This window comes from Brachionichthys hirsutus, chromosome 1 (assembly GCF_040956055.1).
Source record: "Brachionichthys hirsutus isolate HB-005 chromosome 1, CSIRO-AGI_Bhir_v1, whole genome shotgun sequence".
NCBI classification, from domain to species: Eukaryota; Metazoa; Chordata; class Actinopteri; order Lophiiformes; family Brachionichthyidae; genus Brachionichthys; species Brachionichthys hirsutus.
This window is the reverse complement of record NC_090897.1, coordinates 2396186-2409048: the sequence shown is the minus strand read 5'-3', so window position 1 is coordinate 2409048 and position 12863 is coordinate 2396186. Positions and strand designations below refer to the sequence as shown.

Genomic DNA, 12863 nt, shown 5'->3' with positions numbered 1-12863 from the left:
GGCACTGCCAAGCATCCAATGTGTCTAATGCTGACATCTGGGCCTGTGGAAGTCCTTCTGGAGTGTATTGAAGTATTGTATTTAAGTCTCTCTCTTTTAATATTCTCCTTTGTTTTATGCAACTCAATAAAGTTGGCCATTGAGGGGAGCTGTTGGCTCTTGGGATTACAGATGTTATCTTAGACTTCATTTTACTTTGTAGCAACTTATTTATTCTTTAGTATCGCAGTATATTGTGTACAAATAGTCAATTTAAAGAGGTGTGACTGCAGTGAGAATTTTGGTGATGATCCAGATCCACCATGTGGATGGTGTAAATCCAATTAGGAGTTGAATGAGCTACTTGGCGGAGGTTTGCTCTCTCTGAGTGCTTTTCTAGTATATTTTTTTTTACAGTCAATTCCTAATAACCCATTTACATTTTCAGTTGCAATAGAAGTCGTTATAATGGTTGATTCCGTCATTGGCTGCTTTGTGTCTATTTAAATATTGCATTGCAGTGTTAACATAGAATAGATTTATTATTACTAGTGAATAGAACTTAAAATATATGAATGGGTCCAAAGACAGTTGGAAGACAAGAGTGTTATAGTTTCAAACTACAGGACAAATAGTGGTTACGTTTACATGTGGTAAAACAACTTTAATGTAGAGAACAGAACAGACATTTCCAAGTGCAGCCACATTGAAAATGTGTCTTTTGTACAACTGTTTGAGACGTCGCTGCTTCTGACACCAAATGTAATTAACCCTTGATAAAATTACCCCGCTGGCAATGGCGTCACATTTACGATACATACATTAAATCAATCGATCAATTTTATCTCAATGAAGCCAGTTTGGCTATTTATTAGTTATTTTTTTATTTTTTTGAAATAAAAAATATAACCTCATCAGAAATAAATAAATTAAATGCAACATTGACCTAAATATGAAAACGTGTTAAAATATTTGTGAATGTATGTAATAATGCGCTATAATAGTTGTTGGTCACACTTTTGCTCCATTTATTTAAATGCACGTCACACTTCCTTGGAAAGATTCTTATGCGTCCGACAATGATTGTGTGTCCAATGTCAGCTGCTTCAAATATACGCAGTGATCATTTTATTTGTCGTGCGTAACTAGAACTAATGCAGTCTAATCCAACAATCCAGCAAAAAAAAAAAAAAAGATCAAACTTCAAGAATGATTTTGACTAAAACTGCCTAGGAGAGGGCTTATTCATTGGTGGGGCTGTTGGATTACACTGCGTTGAACAGCGGTTAGCCTGCCCCGACAGGTATACAGTAAATACCCTGCAAGGCGGAGGAGGTAATCAATAGGAATCAAGAAAATCAAAGTGTATAGACTGTTTTAATCTGAGCTGCATCTACGCTGATAGCCTGATAAATATTAGCTAGTTACGCTACGAAGCGGAAAGCAGCTCGCGTCTAGAGGCCGAGACTCTTTTTATACTTAGTCCTGCTCCGTTGAAGTTCTTTGTCATCCAGTTTCTTGCCTTTACGCTGCTTTAGCTAGTATCTTGAAGGAACCAATCCCGCTGTACCGTAGTAAAAGGGCTATTCACAAAAGGCTATTTACCCAATTAGCAAGGTCGATTAAGTATCTGGCAACCATAAACTACAAATCCCAACAGCCGGCACCAGTAAAGCTTGACATTCCCGCACCCGTCGTGCCTATACGTATGGTTTTCTCTCCAGGTGATTCCTCCCCAGCACCTCATCGCTGAACTGGTACGTCAACTTCTTCTTTATCTTCTTTACCTCTCCCGTCTTGCCGTAGTTGCGTAACGCCCGCGCCATCTTCTGATAGGTCATTTTTTTGCGGTTTCCCTTCTGGATTCCCCAACGGTGTGCGAGAGCCTCCTTGTGTTTGGACGAAAACTGGAATGTGCCCTTGTCTCTGTCCACCCACCAGATACTGTCCTTCATATCGCCGTTCCTTAAAAGGTCCAGCAGGAACTGGTACAAACGGATCTTCTTCTTGTTGCCTTTCGGGGACATCAAAGAGTTGCATTGTTATAGTTGCAGACGCTGTTTAACCCGACTTTACTACCATATAGGCGTCTTCTAAAAGTGATGCGCTACATGGCAAGGGTTCAAACTTTTAGGCCCATTTCTAGCTTACCATTTAAGTAATATTAAGACATCTCAGACGTGATGATATTTAATGACAAACAAACATGAGGTAAAATCGTGCAGGATACCAAGATGACCTCAAAGCTAAAGTTTTAAGGAATGCTGTCAGATGTTACCGTCCATGACATCGTCGTCGCAAAAAGACACAAACATTTCCGGGTAATTTAATTTAACACAGATTCCACTCTACAGCCTGGTCTTGGGGAGGACGATGCAAAGGACAGGGTGAAGTAGAGGAGGTTGATTTGTGGCGGTAGTAGTTGTACTAGTAGTGGTAGTAGATTCTTCTCTACTGTATGTTTTCAGACAACCAGTGTGTTACATGGCCAGCCTTGGTGCCCATCCATCCATCCATCCATCCATCCACTGTCTTCTGCTTTGCTGGAGTGTAGCTCAGCTTTCTATGGGTGGGACACACCTCGTACGTGTCGCCAGCGCATCGCAGGGCCATTTAAACCCGGTACCTTCTTGCCGTGAGGCGACGGCACTAACCACTACGCCTCCTCGCCACCTGGGGGGGGGGGGCTTTCAATTCGTCCTAAATGAGCAACCACTTTAACTTCTGAGTCCACTTCCTTTCAAGATAGCATAGCAAGCATTATATCGGCAGTTGTGCAACTCTTACCTCATCCTTAAAATACATCTTGGATTGTCAGCAGAACGCAAAACTGACATGATTCGATGTCAAGCATCTAACAATGTAAGTGCAACGCACACACACACGCACACACACACCACCACTCTATAGCAACATGTCTTTGCATTCCAAGACGCCGGTGACCTGACACGTCTGTGCAGGCCGTGACCTGCATGGCGGAGAGGCTCCGCATGGCCGACATTGCTGCTGTGTCTCAAAGTATCAGCGTTAACTGCTTACCGAGATCTCCAGGAGTAACGTAAGAGACTCGATCTCTCAGGCTCTCCTCATCAGAGATCTCGAGCGGGGTGCTTCGTCCTCCGTGCTCCTCGTCGTCGGAGCTGCGTTGGGACATGTGCGTTGGAAAAACAGGCCGTTGGAAGAAGGTCACCTAAGAAACCCGAGAGTCAGAGTTGAGTCAAGCTTTGGACGACAGGTTTAGAACTGTTTTTTGGTATTTTCTTTTTTTTAAGTGTCCCCCAACTAGGAGTATTTTTAAAGTACATTTTCAGAGCGTATAACAGTAGCCGCGTATTCTGCACCTCCTGCAAGAGCAAAGGAACGTCTTTCTTTGCATGAGCTGCGATGTGTGGACGCTTGCATGGCTGAGCATCTATTTATAAAAGGAACCCAGCCAGTGGTTTAAACCTAGGTGGTTTTCCACATTGTGAGAAAGAACCCTGTTATGTTGTAATAAATGGAAGCGTCATTCGCAGCAACGACCCCAACCAACGGAAAATGAAAAATCAGTTTGACCCTAAATATATTGCTGATTTCAGTTCTTTAAAGATTCCACCTCACGCAGGGAAACGTTAAATATTCGGCATGAAAGTGGAAATATTGAACAAATGCTTATATTTTAATTTAGATTCACACAATTATTGCATTTAAATGCATCTTTCTTTCATTATGCAATATCATACTCTAGAGTCTAGAATATCATTGAGAGCGTGAGCCTGACGCGGAAGGGACTGTGTGCGTTCAGATCAATGTTCATGAAGTGCTTTTTTTATTTCATCAAATAAAAAAGATAAGCCATGGAACAAATTAAGTTTCTGTTTTAACTCAAACAGTCATTTCCTGATTCTTTTTTTGGGGGGGGGGTCTGTCACATGACCATAAAAGTCTCGCCTGAACGACTTCAATGATTGGAAAAAAGACTCTGAATTATGCATGAAGATGTTGGCAGTGGCCTAAAAGGATACTTTGGGACGTAGAGGCACTCAACTAAGACACTCCATCAACAATAGTTATTTATATACACACACATATATGTATATATATATGAAGTTGTTTGTAGGGTGCAGGTATATGCACCCATGTAGGTTTATCAACATCTCATGGGTGGAAGCATGGCTCACCGGTTGCTGCAACACATGTGGATGTGCACCGAGGTTCGGGTCGAGCAGGCCTTCTGCATCGTACCGGATGGCTTCGTGCCGGATGAGGCCGGGCGGGTGGATGGCCTGAACGCTCTGCAGCTCGGTGAAGTTGCTTTCCTGCAGGGTTTCAAACTCTACGGGGTGCACGTGAGGAGGAGGGTGGTAGTCCCAGTGCTCTGGATGGAGATGGAGAGAAGCAGGCCAGTGAGGCTCGCCGGAAGTGGCAGCGAGCTGGAGACGGCGACGCGTGAGACGAGCCTGAATGGCTGTGAAACGTTACTGAACGATGATAAACCCGTGGCTTGGATTTACAAAGGATTCCGCACGAGGCTCCTTCCTGTTGCCACACTCGCAGCTTTTACACATGGAAAAATCGGAATCAAAACATTTAGCATCGTATGTCCTCTGTGACAATGAAAGATCTTCCTTTTTTATGTTAGCGTGTTTGGAATTTCCATCTTCCACGAATAAGCGCTGAAGAAACAACTGAAGTTTTCTGAGTAGGCAGTTTGCCCTGTTTTTGGTGCAATATTCAAAACAGTTGATTACAAGAGAAAGTAAAGCCCCATGGGGCGAAGGTTATTCTGTGTCTGTATTTGTTGCACCCGAAAGAAATAGCATCTGTTTCCTGTGTTCCATTCGCTGTTGGGTTCCAGCTGCACTCGCTTGCTGCAGGCTTTTTAATGTAGCCTCCGACACACCGAAAAAGTCACCACATCAATGAAGAACGAGACAAGAAGTCTAAAAGAGCAGCATTTTATTTATCTGAAAACACGCCTCGTGTCATTATTTGTTTTTTTTTATAAATCCATTTAAAAAATCTCTTTAATAAGTTGAATTCATTATCAAGTGGAAAAACTTCAATTTGCTGTTCTAAAGACACATTTTCAAGAACTCACCTGTGTGCAGATCTGTTTCAAGAACATATGGGTTGTAATATTCTGAAATTTGATGTCTGTAGATCTCAGAGTCGTAAATTTCCTCCGAGTGCTGAAAGAACGAATAAAAACAGTCTCAGCCACAACATAATAACAAAATATATAAAGCAGTGTTTATATCTCCATTTAATCCCTTGAATCTTTTTTTTTTATTTTATTACATTGCCATTGCAGCTTCTTAACTCGTGAGTCGTCGATGATGTTTACATTATGGTAATGACTACTCTGAAACCCCGGGAGAACTCTAGACTTTCATTCTCATGATTCCTGAATTCACATCAAGTCATACAGTTTGATACAACAGGCGTCGCCAATCCTCTCGAATGGCAAATGTTTTTTTCTTTTTCTTTTTCTTTGCTCCTTTTGTAACTATTTAGAGTTCAGATCCTTAGAAGGCTCGTGATACTTACAGGCGGGATGAGATAGCTCTCCATTCTGTATGGATGCAACATGGAGATCTCTTCAACAAACAGACTCTCGGATGCTTCGCCGGCAAAAAAAAAAAAAAAAACTTTCAAAACTTTTGCGGCGTCATTGCTCAACGTTTCAAAATTTCCTCTCACTCAACGAAAAACTCAAAAACAAACTAAATTCCACGCAGGTATGGACCCGGCTGCGTTCTGGGGCTTCTGGCTGAGATGAACGAGGCCCGGTGTTTTAATGCAAAATGAAGAGGGAACTTTGGTCTTGTGGGTGGAAGCGATCGAGTGTGTCTCCTGAAGGTTCCTGCTCATTGATGATTTGACAGGGGACCATGAAACTCCACATTTATCAGGGTCTATATACTGTCCCCTCCTTTAAGCAACCAATCATCACGAAGACTCTTCCCTATACTGTCACCCCCCCACATCCCCAATATCATGATACGCAAGCCACAAGAGACTCTTTGGTTAACTTTATTCACATTACACAATCTAAAATGGGCTTAAACTAGATCCTGTTGGTGAAGAATGCAGTTATTGTATTGTAATAGTTGCTGATATGTAATATGAACGGTTAATTAACATGTTATAAACACTTTAACAGCCACCGTGATGAAGTTGATACATTTATGTGCTATTTTAATGCATTTATAAAACCCACAAGTGAGACATAAAATAAATGCTTTCTTATTAAATGCTCTCAGGTCTGGCTGAGATTATTGTTCACACTATAGTCTGAATGCTAATTTAGAAAGAAGAATAAATGTACAAATCCATATGTTATAAATAGAGATACTTTTTAAACTCATTATGAGCCAAATATTTATCTCGGAAGTCCCAACAAGACTGGAAAATGTAAAGACAGAACTCACACACACACACACGCAGACACACACACACACACACACACACACACACATACATACAGCTGGATGATAAGATGAAGGTACAGTATCTGTGTTGTAACCACACCGAGCTCAGATTGTATTTATCACACAGCAGGGGCTGAATTCGGGGGGTGCAGGGATGTGGGTGTGGGTCCCCCCCCCTGCTGTGTTTTCATGTAGCTCGGATTTTGCACACGCCCCCAGATGCTGAGGAACCTGTTGAGTCGTACAGTAAGAGTGTTGCTCAGGTCTGAATGCTTGTTCAAGAGGAAGATTGCAGCCCGGCGATAAGGCAACACCCTGATCTGTATGACACTCTGAGATCCGGGTGGGTTTATGTTTAACCTCCGAGGGTTTAGCACGTTTATTGTGACCACAGAGGTCTGGGTTGACCACATCAAACGCATGTAAATCCTCTTTGGACCACTGCTTTTTGTAGTTTGTTCACACACACGGAGCCTCCACGCAGCTGCGGCAGCGCCCGCTGTGATTCCGGCGCCGTCGTCGTGACACCCTGCTGATGATGATGATGATGAATATATTTATTAGATAGAATGTTAGAGTACAAGTACAGTCACACAGTAGCATGTATTACAGTACAAGTACAGTCACACAGTAGCATGTATTACAGTACAAGTACAGTCAAACAGTAGCATGTATTACAGTACAAATAACGTCAAACATCCTGTCTAAGAGGAGCATTTCAAAAAAGCCCTTGCGGGCTTGTTTCCGTTGAAAGTCCTTAAGTCCTTAAGGAAAGTTGAAAGTCCTTAACAAGCTCCCCTTGTTAAGTGATGGCCGGCTGATCTTTGCAGTGTGTGTGTGTGGAGATGATGAAACCGCGCAGACTGTGGCCGGCCCCAACCGGCCCCGTCTTAATCACAGCTGGCTGAGCAAAACCGGTGACATTTACAGCAGCATTTTCCGAGATGTATTAATACACATCGAGCTGCAGCCGGCCGGGAACTATTTCCATCACAACTATTTTCAGAGATGCAGGAGTGATCTTTTGCTGAGGTGAACCTTGTGTGCAAATTATCAGATTAGCGATAATCTAGCAAATACAATGCATCCCTCTGAAATGTAGTACAAGTACATACAATACTTTACAAATAAGCCACTGATCATTCAAAATGAGACAGCTGATCCCAGAAGTTGAAGACTTTAAGACAGGTTTTTTTAATATATATATATTTTGCACATTACAATGAACTCCACTGGTGATTGTTTGTTTATTTGTTTATTTGTTTCTCCGTCAGAGTTTCTAATCTGATGCAAATTACTGTAAATAGCACAAAATAAAGAGAACAAATGAACCGGATTATTCCACCTCTGTCCCACGGAGGTACTGACGAAAACTACAGGCAGAATTCACTCCTTACTTCAACCTAAAATGACGATAAACCATATTTTTATGCGGCTGCTTTGAATATGCAGAACTGTTCTGGTTTTCCTTGTGGAGAAATAAGTTCTGTGCCGTCCACAGACGCAGTCAGCAAAAGAGGAAGCGGGGATTTCTTCTTTCGGATTCAGTTCCTCGGAGCTTGCCTTTAAATGAATCCATTTATGTGTCTCGTGGTGAGGATGATCCAAAACGCCGGAGGAGGTCGGTTGTCTTGTTGGTGGCTTTTTTTCTTTTGACTTATGTTTGACGGATGACTTTTGTTGTTTGTTCTGCCGTCATGGCAAAGAGTCCATGTGCGAACCTTTCTCCTATGATATGCAGGTTGTCGCGGCGAAATGTCCATCAAGACCCCGGCCAGGGCGAGAGAAGCCAAACCTGAAAAAGTCAGATGAGGAGACAAACTTCACTCTCGTGTCCAACTCTGACATCATAACTACATGTCACAAACTACAGAACATGAGACTAAATAAGCGTCTATGAAACAACTGGGAGTTTATCCCAGCTTGCTATGGGCGAGAGGCGGGGTACACCCCGACTGCGTCACCAGTTCATCGCGTGGCCACACAGAGACAGACAGCCGCACACATCAATTGCATGATTTTAGAGGAGGGAGTAACCCAGAGAACCCAAAGAAAAGCCATGCGGACACGGGGAAAACATCCAAACTATAAGCACACACAGATAAGATTCGAACCCAGAACCTTATTTAGCGACAGCACTACCACCATGCTGGCGTAGCAGTTAGCGCTACCCCAATTATGGCTCTCAATAAAGTTAAAATTACCACTGGTAGTGGGGATGAGAAGCCAAATCACAGCAGGATTGACATCAATGTAAATGGAAATAACTTTGGGGGGGTTTAGAAAAATTTATGGTCACAAATGTTAAACGGGTTAAATTTGTGGGCCGAGGTTCCACTGCATACACTTAGTGATTGATGGAGTTGATTGGGTGCACCTTTACGTGCTTCAGTACAACTGCTCAATGTGAACAACACGTTTATTAAGACGACAAGTAGAAGGGATTAATCACTCAATCCGTCAATAGAACGTAGGTCAACCCCCTCCAGTCAAAAACCCATTCAAACCAAAACCAAAGGACAGACTACTCATTCTAAAATACATTTAAATCAGGTGGATTTAGAATTTTAAGATTTTTGAAAATTTATTTTCATGTAGATTTTGTAAATCTGCGGCCTCAAAAATTCAAACCCCAGAAATATACCTGATTTTTACATCATGATCCTCCTGAGACCAGCCAACCAGCTAACCGACCAACCAACCAGCTAACTGACCGGCCAACCCACACATGCACTGACTTACACCAGTACGTAATACAACTAGGGAAGATGTTAGAAGCTGGTTTTATCTCATCGTATACGCAGCAGCATCTCAAGTTTCCCAACGCTAGTCACTGTTAAAGGTAATTATTTGCCTAAAGGTTTAACGTGACACACCTTTGCGTAATCTCGCTATACAGTAATAACTTTTTATAGCGTGGCTGCATTTATGAGTCAGATTGTTTTGTGATTTGCAATAGTAGGAAATATTTTGGAGTATACACTTTTTTTCATGCCAAGATTTGATATGGTTGTGATCAATGCCACTCTGATCATAACCATACCAGATCAAGGCCATTTCTTAGAATATTGGATGTCTTAAATGACCTTTCATTTTCCTTCCGCTCGTTCCAGTCTTTGCGCTAAACCAGTCTAACAATGCGTTGCAGTAATACGCCGTGATACTTTTTAAAGTGTGCGACTAGGTATTTGCTTTCATGTAACTGAACACTCCACGGTTTTCTGTCTAAATGTCGTGACAGCGCGAGATTGATTTGCGGTCGCATGGTTTGGCCCGCGGCGTGTTGAGGTGTCAGTTTTCTCATTGCTATATTTGTACACACTTCTTTTAAGAGGATACTAATATTCGATTGTAGTATTTCATTGACAATGAAATATGTCTAATTTTCACTGGTTATTCCCATCAATTTTCAGCGACCAGAAGGCTTTTTTTGATTTCCCAACACATCAGACATAAATGTCGCCTTTGTTTTTTGCTGACATTCAAAGGTTTTGCCTGTAAATCTCCCCGCATTCAGTTTTAAAAAAGACCCACAGCACCAGGTCACAAGCTTGTACCCACACAGTCTCACAGAGGGGGGGGGGACGACGACACGCATGACCACTGACTGTGGAAAACAGGATACAGGGTGCGTCGCAACAGGAAGTGTTGCAGTGCAGAGCATCAGTTTGACCAGAATGACTGCAGTTTGATGTCCACACTCTGTAACTTCTGTGGCAGCGCTCAGATTTCGTAATCATCTCCGCTCAACATTTCTTCTGAGCGAGTTGAGTAATTCAGTTGAATTAAAAAAAAAAAAACTCCATGAAAATAAAGAATGGAAAAACACTAAAGCTGTGCTATTCTTTACATTGTGAATAATAATTTGCCACTGCCAGGAAATAATAAACTAAAGTTTATGCTAAAAAAACCCACAAAAAAGCTCTTAATAGAAATAAAAATAGCTCAAACAAGGTCATATATATATGTACGTTTTAGGTTTTCACAAGGAATGAAAGCTTGTGAAACAATTAAGATCATATTCCGGCCAAGCTTTAAATAATATTACCAGTTAACCTTTGATGACTGAATTTCTATCATTGTCATTATTGATATTTGACTAAATGAAGCCGTCTGTTAAACAAAGATAAGAAACATAATCAAATGTAACCCTTGAAAGAAATTGAAAGAAAAAAGTTGAATGATCAGACATTCATAAATATTTGAGGTGACATGCGTCTCGTAGACGAATGAGATAGTGAACTCAACGATGTAAACCTGCGCTGCATATAATAGCACTAAAGCGGCTCGTGATGAGAGGGGCGGTTACGCCCCTTCTTACCGTTGCTGCCGGTGCGGCGTTCTTCGGTGACATGTAGAGGCGTCCTCAGGAGAGTTGGTGAACCACTGGAAGCAAATTGTCAAAGGTGCTTGAAAATGCAGGCTTTCTATATATCTCTGAATTAACAGGGGAACTAAAAACTTCCTTAATTCTACCAATTTAGGTTGGCAACATAAGGCTTCTCCTTCTCCTTCTTGTTCTTCTTCTTCTTCTTCTTCTTCCTTATTAAAACAAGAAGGTGACAAACTCTTCCTATCAAATGAGTTTCTGTACCTCCAGCGTGAACTCCTGACACCGTTGACTACGGTTCCTTGAGTCTAAATCTTCAGGCTTTTATTTACTTTATTTAGGTTTTTAAGTTTACTGTAAGACACCATTTCCCATCGTGGTGGTGGGTCGGATGGGATTTAACCCAGGTAACATTGGGCGAATTGGCGGGTTACATCCTAAACAGGTCGCCAGCTCCAGATAATTGTATTATATGCTAATGCAATTGCAGGCTGGCGGGGTACACCCTGGACAAGCCGCCAGTTCATCGCAGGGCCACACATACAGACAATCAATCACACACACACTCTACGGACAATTCAGCGTAACCAAGTCACCTAATTTGCATGTTTTTGGAGGTGGGAGGAAGACACGAGAAGAACATGCAAACTTCAACAGGCGTTTCAGGCAGCCTGTCAGGCAGCTCAGAAAACATCTTCAAGGTTACTTTAAGCCACGAGTTGCTTTCTTAACGAAACATGAATTCTGCTGCACATGTGATTCTTCTGAAATGTGCAAATGCAAGAGAAAAACAAATGAAAAGTTTGAGTTCTGCGGGCGGCCAGAGAAGACCTGCGCTTCCTGGCTGATAGTCAGCAGAGGTTTCGGTGGTCATCGTCTGTTTCACAATGACATGGAACGGTCGCTGTCGTGCGAGGGGACATCCAGCCCTCTCACTTCTTATTCCTGATTCCTCATTTTCTGTGGACTCCACGAGATTCAAAGATCAGACTGGGCTGTGGGTACAAATAGACATAGGGTGAATCACAAGGCCCGTGGACACGCACACGCACACAAACAACAGGGGAAAGGATCCTTTTACACAACATATTACAGTACCGTTCAGCAGTACTGGGTCTAATCTGATATAACAATATTGAGTCTTTATTGGACTCTTATTCTTCCACTCTCAAACACATACATTCACCCATGGGTGAATGCATAGTACACAATCACATCAGGCCTCCAGTCCACCGTGCAAGCCAAGTTCCTCTTTATCCATGTGTTGCTCAAGTCAGACGAAGATGAGTCAGTGCAGATATTTATCATGTTTGGGTTTTTTTTAATCTTCACATGTCTGTTCAAATCTGTCAGAGTCACAGTTATACATTTTACCACAACGTGGAGCTTGAAGATTAGAAATTATGCATGTTAAAATCAACGCCCGCAGCAATTTTATGAGGTTCAACATCAGGCTGCAAGTAGACAACGAAATTGTAGACTGGTATTACGCATTCTGCTAGTCCTTCAAACTTCCTTTGAGCAGCTCGGGTTTTAATAATGGACACCTTTCAAGCTGCGGTACCTGCTGCTCATCGCCACAAGTGTAAAGCGAGTTGAAAGGGCAGACGCCAGTTGAGGGCAGAAGACCAAATGCGGCCGCTGCGATGGTGAGATTTTTCTTTGTTGGATGTCAGATGCACCACCTGGTGGTCGGGTAGTTCATTGAAGGAGCTTTTACTCTGCAGCTGAAACCGCAGGCGTTCTGCTTCAGGACGAAGCAGCCCAACCTGGAGAACCCAGTCACAGGAAACATCCCTCTCACCACCAGGTATCCACTAGAATGCTTGTTGTCAATCCCGACATGCTGCATATCTAATAAAACTAAATGGATGAACTGATTTGAAATAACTGCCAATATATGCGCTGAAAATGTGGACTTTAAAACTAAGTATAATAAATCTAGTGGAAGGTCATCATTTGTGTTATCTAATAAACACACGCAGAGATATTCTTTCCAAACTTAGTTTATTTTTCCTTTCCCTTTCATTTTTTATTTTATATTTCAGATCTGTTCTCATTTATTCATACAAATTCTCCCGTCTGTGTAATATAAGATAATTTCATGTTAAGCGGTTTAAATCTGATCTGAAGCGAAGTGT

General features: G+C 42.0%; 1 protein-coding gene across 1 annotated transcript; it reads right to left on the bottom strand.

The window, feature by feature from the left end:
- Positions 1–635: 635 nt before the first annotated feature.
- Positions 636–5550, bottom strand: spi1b (Spi-1 proto-oncogene b). The gene is made up of 5 exons (XM_068760597.1): positions 5509–5550; positions 5060–5150; positions 4140–4336; positions 3019–3169; positions 636–1993 (listed from the first exon to the last, which is right to left on the bottom strand). Exons 1-5 carry the CDS (start codon positions 5548–5550, stop codon positions 1680–1682), a joined length of 795 nt encoding a protein of 264 aa, XP_068616698.1. The 3' UTR covers positions 636–1679.
- Between the last annotated feature and the right edge of the window lie 7313 nt (positions 5551–12863).

Coding starts and splice junctions, on each gene's coding strand:
- spi1b (XM_068760597.1), bottom strand. CDS start 5,550: ATGTTGCATCCATACAGAATGGAGAGCTATCTCATCCCGCCT. Junction 5,151..5,508: donor AGAGCTATCTCATCCCGCCT/GTAAGTATCACG, acceptor TCGTTCTTTCAG/CACTCGGAGGAAATTTACGA. Junction 3,170..4,139: donor CACATGTGTTGCAGCAACCG/GTGAGCCATGCT, acceptor CGGGTTTCTTAG/GTGACCTTCTTCCAACGGCC.